Raw genomic sequence first — 13,278 nt, forward strand, 5'->3', positions numbered from 1 at the left:
ACAGGTGGCCTTTGGAGGCACAGCCTGAGCGCGAGGCTTTCTCGGTGGCCTCGGGCCTCCTGTGAAACTGCCGATGCCGCTTCTGAGCCGAGCCAGCCCTCCGCACACTGCCCGCGCTGCTCTTTGACGCTTGCTCCTATTATGATTACTGCACACTTTTTTATTGTTATTCTTTTCGGCTAATTGCAGTTCACGCTAACCTCCCCGCCCAGGGAATTACGTGCCTGATGGGTAATTATTCTCAGAAGCTAGAGACTGGAGCTGACAAACGCTTAAGTGATATTTAGAAGATAGAGTGTTTCCATGACCCAGTTTCTCCAGAGCTTGCAGTAGATCACGGGTCCTAATGAACCCATTCGCTGCTCCGGAGTCGGGGTGACTTTTTAAAAAATGTAGCACGTTTGATGTGGTGGAGGTGATCTGGGGTTTCAATATGTTTCGTGGGGTGTGTACTTTCCCTTGAGTATCTTAAAGGAGTATGGTGTATGCGCACGTGTGTGTGTGTGTGTGTGTATGTGTGTGCGCGCGCACGTGAATGTGTTTGTGTGTGTGTGGGGGGGCGGGCACCAAACCGCTTTAGAATTTAGGGTTAACCCTCCTGTCTTTTCCTGGGCTTGAATGTTTAGTTTATTTTCTTTCATGTGCTGTGGGTTTTAGGGGTAATTGGGACAGGCCCTTTGAGGTTGTAAGTTGACTCTGCTGTTGAAGGGGCTGGATTTTGAGATTTTTTTTCTAAAATATTATGTGACTTGGGGAAGTTGTCCATGCAGGATCACGGCCCAGACCTTCCTGCAGACTAGCAGCAGGAATCCCTACTGTGAGCATTCGGTTGTGATGAGCGTTCCAGATGCCTTTGGAATATGGATTTCCAGGGCAGTGGTGTGCGGAGAAGGTCTCTGGTAGAGGTGACGTCATGGCAGCTGTAAATAATGCATGGCACCATATGCTGCCAGCACCCAGCCTCAGCCATCTGCACCCGGAGGCCGCGCCCTCTTTGACACAATGGCTTTTACTGAAGCCAGAAACCACACAGAGCAGCATGAATGTAGATGGAAAGTGTACGTACATGTGTTTGCATGTTAGGTGGTTCTGGCACAGTCTCAGGGGAGTTTTTGTCTGCGCGGAATTGGGCTCTTACCCAGTTTTCTCAGGCCTCTCCCCGCAGTGTAATTGTGATCATCACTTCAGGGCCGTTAAGTTCTGGCCTCTGTGAGTGTGATGATCAACGATAAAAATGACAGTACAGCCTGGTGCTCAAGGGCAGGCACTCTGGAGCAGGACTGTCTGGGCTTGACCATGATTCCGTTTCCTAGCTGGGCCGCCTTGTACGTTACGGTGCCTCAGTTTCCTCACCTGGGAAGTGGGAATAATATTAACCACATCAGAGAGTCACCATGAGGAGAGAATGACTTAACCCATGTGAAAAGCTCAGAACATGGTAAACAACTTGTTTATTATTAGCTAATGACAGGTTAATCTGAAAATAAAGTTACTGAAAAATAAGTATTGTGTCTGCAAAAATTGAAAGTCTAAAATGCTTTCAAGAGCCCAAGAGGTACAGAAACCATTTTTTTTCATTACAAAAATGTCCTACAATTGAACTAAAGAACAACAAAAAGTAAACAGAGCTGGACAAACTTAAAACAGATGTTGTCACCAACAGCTCCTTCTTAGCTTGAGGTTCTTAAGAAAACAGGTGTAACTTCTCTCCCACCGGTGCATTCCAAGCCCACCCTGTGGAATCCATCTCCAATGGACACTTTTATCAACGAAGAAGGAGAGAGGAGTCTCAGGCCTTTGTGGCTCCAAGTGCCAGGAGTTGGGAAGCCGGGTTTTGCTTTATCCTTAAGTCCAGAGAGCAAACCAGCCCGCGATGGAGAAAGGTTATTTCTATCTCCTGTGCATTACTGGGTTGACTATAACATTTAGAGTGAACTGGGATGGCTTAGGAAGCCTTTAGTTACCTACACCAGAAAGTAGTGGATGTCTGCTGAGCAGGGGACAGACCCCGAGTAACGGAAATGCTGAGCTAGGGGGTGGTCTCTAGGGCAGGCCAAATGGAGTGGACCTCTGCTCAGTCTCATCGGAGGTCAGGGATAACGGCTTGGAAAAGAGAGACACTGTTCAGGAAATGGAGTTTGCAAATGCTGGTCTGTCTAGATCGATCGATCGATCGATCTATATTAATACCAATCAAGAAGGATTATAGGAAAGAAGGCATAACCCAGAGCCTGAATCAAATCGGAAGACAATCAGGTTCCCTCCAGCCGTTCCTTAGCTGGGTCACCTCTCCTAGGACATGTACCCTTTGTACCTGTATTTCCCAGGCTCTGTAGAATAAGGCGCCTGGATTCCATGAGTGGGTTCTGAATTATAAAACCTTTTGTTCAAATGAAAGTTGTTGTGGAAACCTAACATGCAAAAGGGCTAGAACAGGGGTCCTCAAACTTTTTAAACAGGGGGCCAGTTCACTGTCCCTCAGACCGTTGGAGGGCCGGACTATAGTTTAAAAAAAAACTATGAACAAATTCCTGTGCACACTGCACATATCTTATTTTGAAGTAAAAAAACAAAACGGGAACAAATACAATATTTGTATTCGAATGTGGCCCGCGGGCCGTAGTTTGAGGACCCCTGGGCTAGAATATGGACTAGAGGGCGAGGGGGCGGTAGCAGCTGTCCAGTGGTGCGGTCAGTTGCCTCACCTCTCCGTCAACCACAGCACTCTTTTAGGTGAATGGGACTCCACCGAGTGTGTGCATTTGCATGATAGCACGTCAGTGAAAACCCAAATGGTGGTTTGGTTTTTGATGGAAAAGAATGTCAAGAGTTTTGGAATCCTTTGAGGTCAAGGTTGAAAACGTAGGGCCCAACCGGTGGTTCTGCAACAGGGAGAGACACGCGCAGCCGCCTGAGGTTGTTCCTGGAGCCGCGAGCTTGTGTCTCTGCATTTATTTACTCAAGAGGGGCTCTGCTGGGGAAATGGAGTCAGCTGACCAGCTGCGTCCTCCGGGTCAGGAACAGGAGAGTAAATTAGTGAGGTGCCTGGCAGAACGAACGCTGTTGCAGAAATGTCTGATCACAACGATCGTTTAATTTGATTTACACTTCGCTGGGAAGAAGCTCCGTGTTCCGCGGCTTGCCATGCCAGCCAGCATTTGCAGGGAGTGCAGGAAACTAATGTAACAGCCTCGAACTGAAGATTCACTTGAGAGAGGCGTCAGATCCATTTGTGATGTGCTCGCGTGAGTTCGCTTCTCCATTAAAGGAATGGATTTGTCCCAAATCGTTCCCGTCCCGCACTCCATCACCAGTGCGTATTGAAACACAGCCTTCCGTGGGGGTCCTGGCTTCCGCCTAATTTAACCCAAGTCAGCCTGAGACTGTCTAAAATCCTGGTAGTTTCCCCAGCTGCTGGGGGACGGAGCCTCGGCTGCTTGAGGAAGTAAAGCGTGTGTTGACCTCCAGTAGAACATGAGAGGTCACGGAAGCTGAATGACTACTAAGTCCAATGTATTCTGATACAACTTTCCTCCCCAAACACCCTAGTTATTCACAGGTCAGCATTTATAAGGCTCTTTCATTTATCCTTTTCAAGTCATTTGCTTGGCTGATTTGTTATTTATTTTTCAATTATAGTTCACGTTCAACATTATTCTGTATTAGTTTCAGGTGTACAGCATAGTGGTTAGACCAGCCGTGGGCAAACCACGGCCCGCGGGCCGGATCTGGCCCGTTTGAAATGAATAAAACTAAAAAAAAAAAAAAGACCGTACCCTTTTATGTAATGATGTTTACTTTGAATTTATATTAGTTCACACAAACACTCCATCCATGCTTTTGTTCCGGCCCTCCGGTCCAGTTTAAGAACCCATTGTGGCCCTCGAGTCAAAAAGTTTGCCCACCCCTGGGTTAGACAATCCTATACTTTACAAAGTGTTCCCCCCAATTTGGCCGATTTCTTCATTGAAAGCTTATTTCCTCCTAGATTCAAACTTTTCTGTATAGAAACATGTCTCTACTTTGAAAGGAAAAAAAAAGGCAACGGAGAAAAAAGTATTAGCTACAAAAATAGTTCACTCGATACATTATTTTAAGGAAGGGGAGAGAGGAACTGACATTTGTTGGGAGCCCACTGTGAGCTTCCCAGGTGCCCCTTCCTCTTTTAATCCTTTGGGGAACCGGAGCTACGGGGGGGGGGTTGTCTGTATTCCTTGGTCGCACAGTTTGAATTGGCCAAACTGGGTGTGAAACCTGGGCTCATCCCAGTACATTCCACGGTTTCCCTCGACTCCAGGAGGGGGCCGGATCCTGTAGACGGAGACGTGTTTGTGGTGTCACTTCCTCCTTCAGGCAAGTAGCTACAGTATGCGAGTTGGAGATCCCCTGTGCCCCACCCCTCAGTCAAGGGGCTTTTGAGGTGTCTGGAGTGAGAGAGGACAGCAGATGGGTGGGTACAAAGAGTCATTCAATCCTGCGGTCCGCGCACGTAGTTAACAGCGTGATGCCGAGCCATGCTGGAGCCTGGGGGAAAAGGAAGACTCGGTAATAACGACCCTGCCTTTATTTTCAATGTTGGTATTTTGCTCATTATGGAATGTTTTGCATTCATTTTTATTTTTTCAAAATATTGCATGAAAATGTCATTTATCTTGATGCCTGAGTGTTTTGGCAGCCCCTTTAAATTTTGCACCTGTGGCAGGGCCTCCTTTGCCCCAGCCTAGTCCCGGCCCTGGTACATACTGTTATTTGTGTTCCAGGCAATGAGCTACATGCTGGAGACACATGATAGAGATACACAGGAGCTTTCAGATGAGAAAGAGTCCGTCAAGGCAATAGAAACAGCTCAACATGATAATTATAAGACAGAAAGTGTAATGGGGAAGGAGTCTCTATTGAGCCCAGGTGCCTGGGAGGGTGAGACTTGCGGGCTGCCTGCGTTTGGCCGGTGGACACATGGGTAGGGGAAGGATGTAAGGGGAGTGTCAGGAAATGACAAGTCTCTTCATCGCTCTGAGCCTCAGTTTTCCTCATCTGTACAATGGAGGGAATGGTGGCACCTCCTTCATGAGGTTGTTTATTGTCAGGGCTAGAGTGAGTTCACCGGGTTAAGTGCCTAGAATAGATTCTGGCACCTAACTTAGAATCTGTTAGCCACATGGTGATGATATGCAGATATTTTGAAACGATAGTGTCCATGGGTCACATACACAGTCTACACTTTGCTTTGCAGACATCCACGACAGTGATGGGAGTTCCAGCAGCAGCCATCAGAACCCCAAGAGCACAGCCAAGTGGGCGGCCTCTCTGGAGAATCTGCTCGAAGACCCGGAAGGCGTGAAGAGATTTCGGGTTTGCCTTTTTCATTGAGGTTTAGATGGGTGTGCGGGGAAGCACAGGCCAGTTTTTAACACTGTCCCAACTCAAGAATAACTTCTCACCTGTCGATGCCAAGATGGAAAGTCATGGGTAGTCATGGACCAGCAGCGAGGGCCATGCACAGGGTGTTTCTGGGTTTCATATAGCTGAATGGGAGCGGGTGGGACAATGGGGAAGACATACCATGTTCATTGACAGGATCTACAAAGAATGTCCAGCTCTGATACCTGGGAGGGGTGGTCTGCATCTTTCTGATGAGAGGGGTTGTTCTTTTATGTGTTGGGATTATTAACAGGGTGAGACAGGCAAGACAACAGCTGGCAAAGTCAAGTTGAACTTCAAGAGGAAGCTGATGGATGGGGAAGCATCAGTGCTGCCTAGAAATAACTTTTTTGGCCACCAGTAACCCCAGGTGTCAAGAGAAGATCGTGTGAATTTGAAGAGTACCCTGTATCTGCCCGAGTTCCACCGAAGTCTGTCCTTAAGTCTGGGGTCTTAGGAGGGGATGGCAGGCAGGGCTACTAATATTCCTGGACACCAGGCCACTGTGAACTTGGTCTGGATCTCATGGAGGACACTTTTCTGTGCCATGAATCCCCAATATCTGCCAAAAGAGAAATATATACACCTCCAACTTAAAATAGTTTTCACCATGACCTTTTTGGACATGCTTAATATATTTTCTTTTGTTTTGTTTAAAAAATGGGCCTGATTTTAGAGGAATGTACTTTGTTTAAACATTGTCTGGAAGGAACCAATATATCTTCCACTTTAATTTACTTTCTGGTAATTTATTGTTAGCTTAGAATTGTGAGGAGATGCTTGCTTCATTTTTACTCTTCCTTACAATGTCAAAGCCATTACGTTCAAATGCATATGAAATTCTAGCTTTAACATTAAACAAAAGCTTTGTTTTTCAGGGTGGACTTTTCATGCTCATGTTTTGGATTTTACCAAATCAACCCTTGAAGGGAAATGTTTGTTTTTTAAAATAGAATACTGTTTTATGCATTCTTTTTTTCTCTGTATCCATAGGAATTTTTAAAAAAGGAATTCAGTGAAGAAAATGTTTTATTTTGGTTAGCATGTGAAGATTTTAAGAAAACACAAGATAAGAAGCAGGTATTTCTTCCACTTTGTAATTATATTCTCCATAATGTTTTTTTCTGTCCTTACAAACTTACAGCTGCCTTTCCCAATATATTGTGAAATTGCCTAAGGACATCTGATCCCTATTGGATTAGGGGGAAGATTTAAGCTTCAGATCAGGTATCCTGTGTTACTCAAATATTCAGAAATTTAAAAAGAGGGTGCCAATCCTTGTTTAAATGGAGCTGTGCAAATGGACAAATACTTAAAGTAAAAATAACGATTTGTCACTTAGAGTTCATCACCGCGTACGATTTTTTTTCTTCGTGAATAAGTTATGTGGCTGCTCCCCCGTGTTTGACATGTCGGCGTTTTGTACAGACGTAGTAAAATGACAAGCAGATGTGGCGATGAAAGCAGTGTGTCTCGGATGGATTGTCAATTATTCACTACATCTTTATGAAACATCCTGTAGTTGGCAGGCATCCCACATAAAACGTTTCTGACTGTTCTGGGTAGATATGTGCTCTTTGCAGGCAGTAGCCTTTCATTCCAATGTCAGCCAGTATTTTTACCATTGAAGGTGGGGTATAAGGGGAGGTAGAGGAGATTATGGGGAAGGAGGCCTGTGGATGGGGGGTGTTTATGAGGCCTGTGACTGTCTATTTCTTTTTTTTTTTTTTTTTGACTGTGTATTTCTAAGAGGCTACCAGCTAAATGCTTACATGGTCCAGGAAGTAATGTACATGAGGGAGGCTTTTGGTGTGAGGCTGTAGGGAGTGGTGGGGACTGGGGCCATCAGGGGGCAGCTGCCCTGGCTCCAGGAGCTGCAGCTGGCTGCTGAGCTGACTTTGGCAGTGAACGCTTTGGGGTCTGTGGCTCCTGGGCTTCCCCTGCTTCAGGTTCTGCCCACTTGGGTCTTCACTTGCCCACCCTTGCTCCCAGACACCCAGGGGCCTTTCTTCCTAAGGCATTTCTCTCGTCTTCAGCCCAGTGCTGCCTGTTTCTCCAGAGAAGCTAAACATTTGGAATTTGATGTGAACCGTCCAATATTGTAGAATTTAAAAAAAAGTAAAACCTTGCCTGCCAAACAAAACACATCCACGGGCAGATGTGGCTGGTGGGCTGCCAGTTATTGCACATCTGTCTCCAAAAGCTGGAATCCAGCAGTCATCACGTGTTTGCAGGCAACGGCCTGGGAAATGGCCATTGGTTTACTCAGAGGCTCTTCTGGACTCAGACACACTTTCCCCACGACGGGGCGGGTGGCCTTCCTCTCTGCAGGGGCAAGGATGGGTTCTGAGGTAGCGTCCCTGGAGCTTGAATTGCCTGAGTCGGCCTAGAAAGCCATCCAGGACATGGCCATGGGCATGTACTTTTGTCGGCTTCTTCTATTCCCTGGATGGCTCTGCCTGAGCCTCCTGGGTGGTGAATGGCCTCAGAGAGCAGGAGAGAGGGCCTGCCTCGGAAAGCTAGGGTGCTGGCTGCAGCCTTTCAGGCAGGAGTGCCCCTGGCGCCCAGGGACAACCTCCCATAAATGCTGGATTGTGCCGTTGATTTGTCCAGCATCACCTGAAACCCTAGCTCAGAGTCAAGCAGAGAAACAGACGCCCACCCCTCTGCCTGCTCTTTCTGTGTTGGAGGTGAGAGGGGCCTAGAGGTTGGCCAGCCCACCCATCACTGGGCAAACCAAGAAGCTGAGATTCCTTTTTGGCCAAGCTGACACTTGGACCAGCACCCCGAGGCCACCCCATCGTTTTCCCTGCAGACCATGCTGGTGTGTCCTTCAGTTCAGCTGAGCTCACCGATCTTTGTGGAGTGCCTGCTCAGGGCCAGGCCTTGAGAAAAGCACGAGAGACACACAGGGACAAGACAGATGAGCTTCACTGGGGAACGGGCGCTGGGAAGGGAAGCCGCTTGTTAAGCCTCTGCAAGTGAGCCTGGAAAGGGAAGTGCAGGTTCTGGGAGCACAGGCCACGGCAGTCTGGGAAGCCCCCAGGGGAAGTGACTTTTAAGCCAACATGACAGGGCAGTGGAGTTTGGGGCTGGGGTCATGTTCCTGGAGGAGGGGGCAGCATGTGGGGAGGAATTCCTGGAGAGGAGAGTGAAGGTAGACCAAATGGCTGACGGTCATGCTCTGCTGTGCTCTTTGGCCTGGCTCTACCGTCCTGGAGGCTGGCGGGCGGGCGGGGCCAAACCTGGAGAACCTGGGCACCGAGGTGAACACTGGAAAGCCATGTGGTAGGTTGCATTAGCCCATCCACATCCTACAGACAGAGCTTCCAGAATCCGGCAGCCCCTCTCGGCCCCCCCCTGCACCCCCTCTAGACTATGAGTCCTTGAAGGTTTGTGTCTTTCCGCCTGGAATGTACCTGGTGATTGCTCCAGTGCAGTGAATGCTGCCTCGCTGTCGGCTGCCTGAGGAGGCGGGCGGTCCTGGAAGGGGAAGCATCAGGCGTCCACACCTGTCTGCATGAGCCTCAGGGCGACTCCCCTCCTCCCAGGGGCTGTGGTTGGAAGGTGACGCAGCAGCTTGCCCACGGCCGCCAGTGTGGTGCGGACAGAGCTGCGGACAGCCAGGATGCAGACCGGTCTCCGACTCCAGGGCCTGGGAAGTCGCTAGTGTGTCTGGCTGCAGGGGAAGTAAAACCTCGAGTAAGTTCCAAGTCACTAATTTAGAAAAGCGGAGGAGGACCTCAGCACGGGGAGAAGTCGGCCCAACTGAGTTTCGCAATCAGACTTACGGCATCTGGAGTTTGGTGAGGGTTCATCTCTACAGTGAACTGAGGCGGTTGTGGCATCACGGGAACCTCACTTTTGCCTCCATTACTTTGAATGGGACCCATACTGGTTGGTTTGCCGTTCTTTTACTAGGTTCATCCAGCCGGCTCTCTCCTTAGCACTTCCTGATTTATCTGGTCTCTTGTATAACTTTTTATTCATCTTCTGATTGTTGGCTTTCCCCTCTGTATTGCAGGCTCCTAAGGTTTGCGATCTTTGTCTGTCTGCTCCCCCAGTGTATCCACGTGCCTGGGCCAGTGCCAGGCACACGGGACTTCCAGCTCTTTCCACTCAGGTCAGGCGGCACCTGAGGACCCCCCGTGGCTGGGGAACTAGCCTCCCTCTCTCTCATTCTGTGCTGTTGTTGCAGCCTTGGACTTGAGAGTTGAACATGAGTCCATCCTGCTGGGGCTCGTATGCTCAGAGGCTCCGAACAGTGGGAGCTGTGTCTTCACTGTCCTCCGGGCCTGTGATTCGCCCCCGACAGGCAGGAAGCGGGCCCTTGGTTTGGGAGGGTCTTGATCTCTGCATTTCTGGTGGGGATGCTGGGGCTGTAGGAACTTGTGAGGGTGATGCCCCCTACCCCACCCCCCGTGGGGTTCCTGGGGTGGTAGTACCTTCTAGGTGTTCAGCAAGCAGCATGCAAAACAGCTCCCTCCCTTTGCGGTTTAACATTTTTCTGTCAAGTGCCTCTTCCCTGTGAATTAGCATGTGAGCTATATCTCTTCTACAACAAAGCAGCATTTACATTTTACAAAACCTAAGAGAAAAACTCCAGCAAGGTGCTCATTCTTTGGCTACTCCTGAATTCATTCATTCATTCATTCATCCATCCATCCATCCATTCATTCATTCACTCATTCCTCAGCACATGTCTTCATTGCTGTTAGGAATCAGTATTTTATATGGAAGCTAATTTGTTTTCTTTTGGGCCAGTTGACTCTGCCGAGGATGGAAATGGATAGGGCAGCCTGTACAGATTTGTGAAAACCAAACAGAGTGGGCGTGGCAACGCCGTGGGGTGGGACGAGGTTTCTCATCATCAAAGCCCTGAGAGCGGCTTGCACTGGCATTGAAATAGGACGAAACCTTTATTTATTTCTATGTATTTTAAGATGTCTTTCTTAACAATTATGTTGCTCATTCCTCTTTGCCTTCTTCTTCACTGTTTTCCTGGACACAGTTCACCTGGTCCTTGATACTTCCTCTGTCTTGCAAGTTTTGGCCTTCTCTCTTGGTTGGCTCATGCCTTGACATCTTGAGAACAATTATCCACTTCAGGCAAATGAGCACTCCAGTATCAGCCACCATCAGTCCCTCACACAATTTTAGTATGTGGGCTGCCGAAGCGAGCATGGATAATATCTTTTAGAGTTGACAGAGTTATGGGGGGAGTCTATCATATTTATTATTGTTATTGTGTCTTACTTAACACTAAAACTCGATCCAGGATTTTAGAGAGCTTGATATTCTTATTGAAAGTAATGGTAAAGGTTTTCCTAAAAGGCTGAAACACCACCTTCTTTATTTAAGAAATGAAAGTATTTAAAATTTCCAAAAGTGACATGTGCACTCCTCAGATGAAATCCATTCATTCACAGGCGGATGCCATGGGCAGGGCCGTTCCCTTCGCCGCTCAGCACCCTCCAGAGCTCCCTCTGTGTCTTTCCAACCTTCGTCTTTCAACGTGGACTTGGCCGGGTCCAGGCCGAACTGCTCGGAGCTCAGAGGCTCTCCACGTGGTCTCCATGGAGGCCTGCCCAGCGCCTCCATCCCTTCCTTCCTTCCTTCCCTGCTCACGAATCGTTTTCAGATGTTGTCTGCCACTTCCTCTTCCTATCACCGAGGTTTCACTTACTTACATCCTGTCTGCTGCATTTTCATTACGAAAATATGTATTGTTTGTCGTCTGCTGCTGAGCCAAAGAGAACGCTCCAGTTACATTTTTCTTCTTGCACCATTTTTCCGCTTTTCTTCTTTTCACAGTCCTTTAAAGTGCTTCGCAATACGATGTTGCATGGGCTCAGACCTCTTAGCTCAAGGCTCTGCCCGGGTTCACCTGGGGACAGTCCTCCAGGGCCCTCTGACCTCAGCTCCCTGGGTCTTCCTGGGCCACCACTGGCCATGCCCTTTGCCCTCTCCTGCTTCCTGGCCCCAGGTCCTCTGTCCTGAGTCACTCGCTCACTGCCTTGGAGCACGGCGGGCAATCGCCTCCTGAGAAAGGGGACACGGAAGGTAGACGTTTAAAGATCTTGTTGAATGAAAATGTGATCCCCCGCCCGCCCACCCCCCGACTCTCCCACTTCATTAATAATCTGACAGAGCATAGAACTGAATGAATTCTAGGCTGAAACTCACTCATTGTTCCATTGTCTTCATGGCTGTTGAGAATCAGACTTTTATATGGAAGCTGATTTGTTTTCTTTGCTTTTTTTTCTCCCCGAAATAGTACAGGATCTTTCTTTTCACCACCAGTGTTCTAAAACTGTACAGTTGGAAGGGCAGGCTTCCTTCACCGTGTGGGCATTTTATGGAGACAGTTAATCTGGGAGCTATAGTTCTGGACAGTGTTCTCGAGTTATTATCCTTATTTTTTCATCTCTTTGGCTTTTCTTTTTTTAATATTTAAGGTGCTGGCTAATAAGCATGATGCCAGCTCAAAGCTCTTTTTAAAAAAATATATATTTTATTGATTTTTTACAGAGAGGAAAGGAGAGGGATAGAGAGTTAGAAACATCGATGATCAGCTGCTTCCTGCACACCCCCCACTGGGGTTGCCTGCAACCAAGGTACATGCCCTTGACCGGAATCGAACCTGGGACCCTTGAGTCCGCCGGCTGACGCTCTATCCACTGAGCCAAACCGGTTAGGGCATCTCTTTGGCTTTTGATTCCTACTTTTCTTTGGAGGTTTCAACTTTATCTTCAAATCCTTCTGTTGAAATTTTTTATGCTTTTTTTGTTTATTTTCTCTAGACCCTCTGGTGTCTTTCTGGTGGCCCCAAGCCTGAGATGATGTTTATAAACGAACACATCTCCGATCAGCTGAATGGGGAGATATTGGCTAGGGGTTTGTATGCAGAATTTCACTCAACCCCTCCATCTGTTGGGCTTCTCCTCCCTGCCCTCCTTCATGCCTCGTCTGCAGCTTCCCCCGGTCAGTTCTTTAGAAAAGGACACTCCAGCCTGGGTGGAGGGAGAGGGGAGAGAGGGGGAGATGATCGCTGGGGTGCTCAGAGTTGGGGGTCTGGGCCTGGGGCCTAACGGCCTCTTCCTGCTGCCCTCCTCATCCCTTCCGTCGGGGTTACCCGCTGCCCGCGTTTGGACATTTGTTGCTGGCACCCCCCCCACCCCGCCCCCCTCGCAGGTGCTGAGTTTGTGCTTGCTCTCTGCAAGGGAGCCATTTGCTGCCCCTCCACTGCCCTCCATTTCCCGAGCCAGTTCTCGGAAAGACTCTCCAATCACTTACGTGGTATTTTCTTTGCCTCATTCTCTGTCCGAAGCCCATGTTAATGAAGGTAGCGGCTTGTGCCTTTAATTTTCTGACGTGGCCTCTCCGGTTGTCCACCTCTGGAGAGTGGCGGGATGGAGAGGGACAGCCGGTGGAGAGAGGCAGGAAGTGACAGGCAGGGCGTCCAGGAGGGAGGTGTCAGGGGATCTGGGTCCCCAGCCTCCTGGAGTAGAGGCTGCAGGACCCCCTGGCGGAGGGACCACTCTGTCCCGGTGTCTGCGGACGTGCAAGGCCGCGTGTCTAGAGATCAGTTGGCAGCTCAGGCGAGGGAGGGGCTGAAATCTCGGGAGAGCATGTGGCTAGGAAAGCAGTTGGCCTAGGGCAGAACTCTGGGAAACCCAGAATTTATGGGGGGGGGGGAACAGAGGGACAGGAGCTGACAAAGGAGACAGGGGGTGTTGGAGAATCCTGAGAGGGCCGGAGAGTGGGGCCAGGGCCCGGGAGCGTTCCAGAAGCGCATCTGAGGGACTTGGCCACGTCGTGAGCCGGTTGGAGGCGAGGCCGAGCTGGCCGTGCACG

At 49.0% G+C, this 13,278-nt stretch overlaps 1 protein-coding gene across 3 annotated transcripts in view; it reads left to right on the forward strand.

Moving 5' to 3' along the window:
- The window catches only part of RGS10 (regulator of G-protein signaling 10), a 27,977-nt gene that overhangs the window by 131 nt on the left and 14,568 nt on the right, over nt 1-13,278 (forward strand). The window contains exons 1-3 of one of the 3 annotated variants that reach the window (XM_014550608.1): nt 4,500-4,545; nt 5,234-5,352; nt 6,415-6,501. In XM_014550608.1, the coding sequence (XP_014406094.1) occupies nt 4,515-4,545; nt 5,234-5,352; nt 6,415-6,501 (237 nt within the window). In that variant the 5' untranslated portion in view covers nt 4,500-4,514. Of the gene's footprint in view, nt 1-4,386; nt 4,546-5,233; nt 5,353-6,414; nt 6,502-13,278 lie in introns of those variants that run through there. The other 2 variants (XM_005879672.2, XM_014550609.1) reach the window with 2 other exon arrangements.

This window comes from Myotis brandtii, unplaced genomic scaffold (genome assembly GCF_000412655.1).
Source record: "Myotis brandtii unplaced genomic scaffold, ASM41265v1 scaffold604, whole genome shotgun sequence".
In the NCBI taxonomy this organism is placed as follows: Eukaryota; Metazoa; Chordata; class Mammalia; order Chiroptera; family Vespertilionidae; genus Myotis; species Myotis brandtii.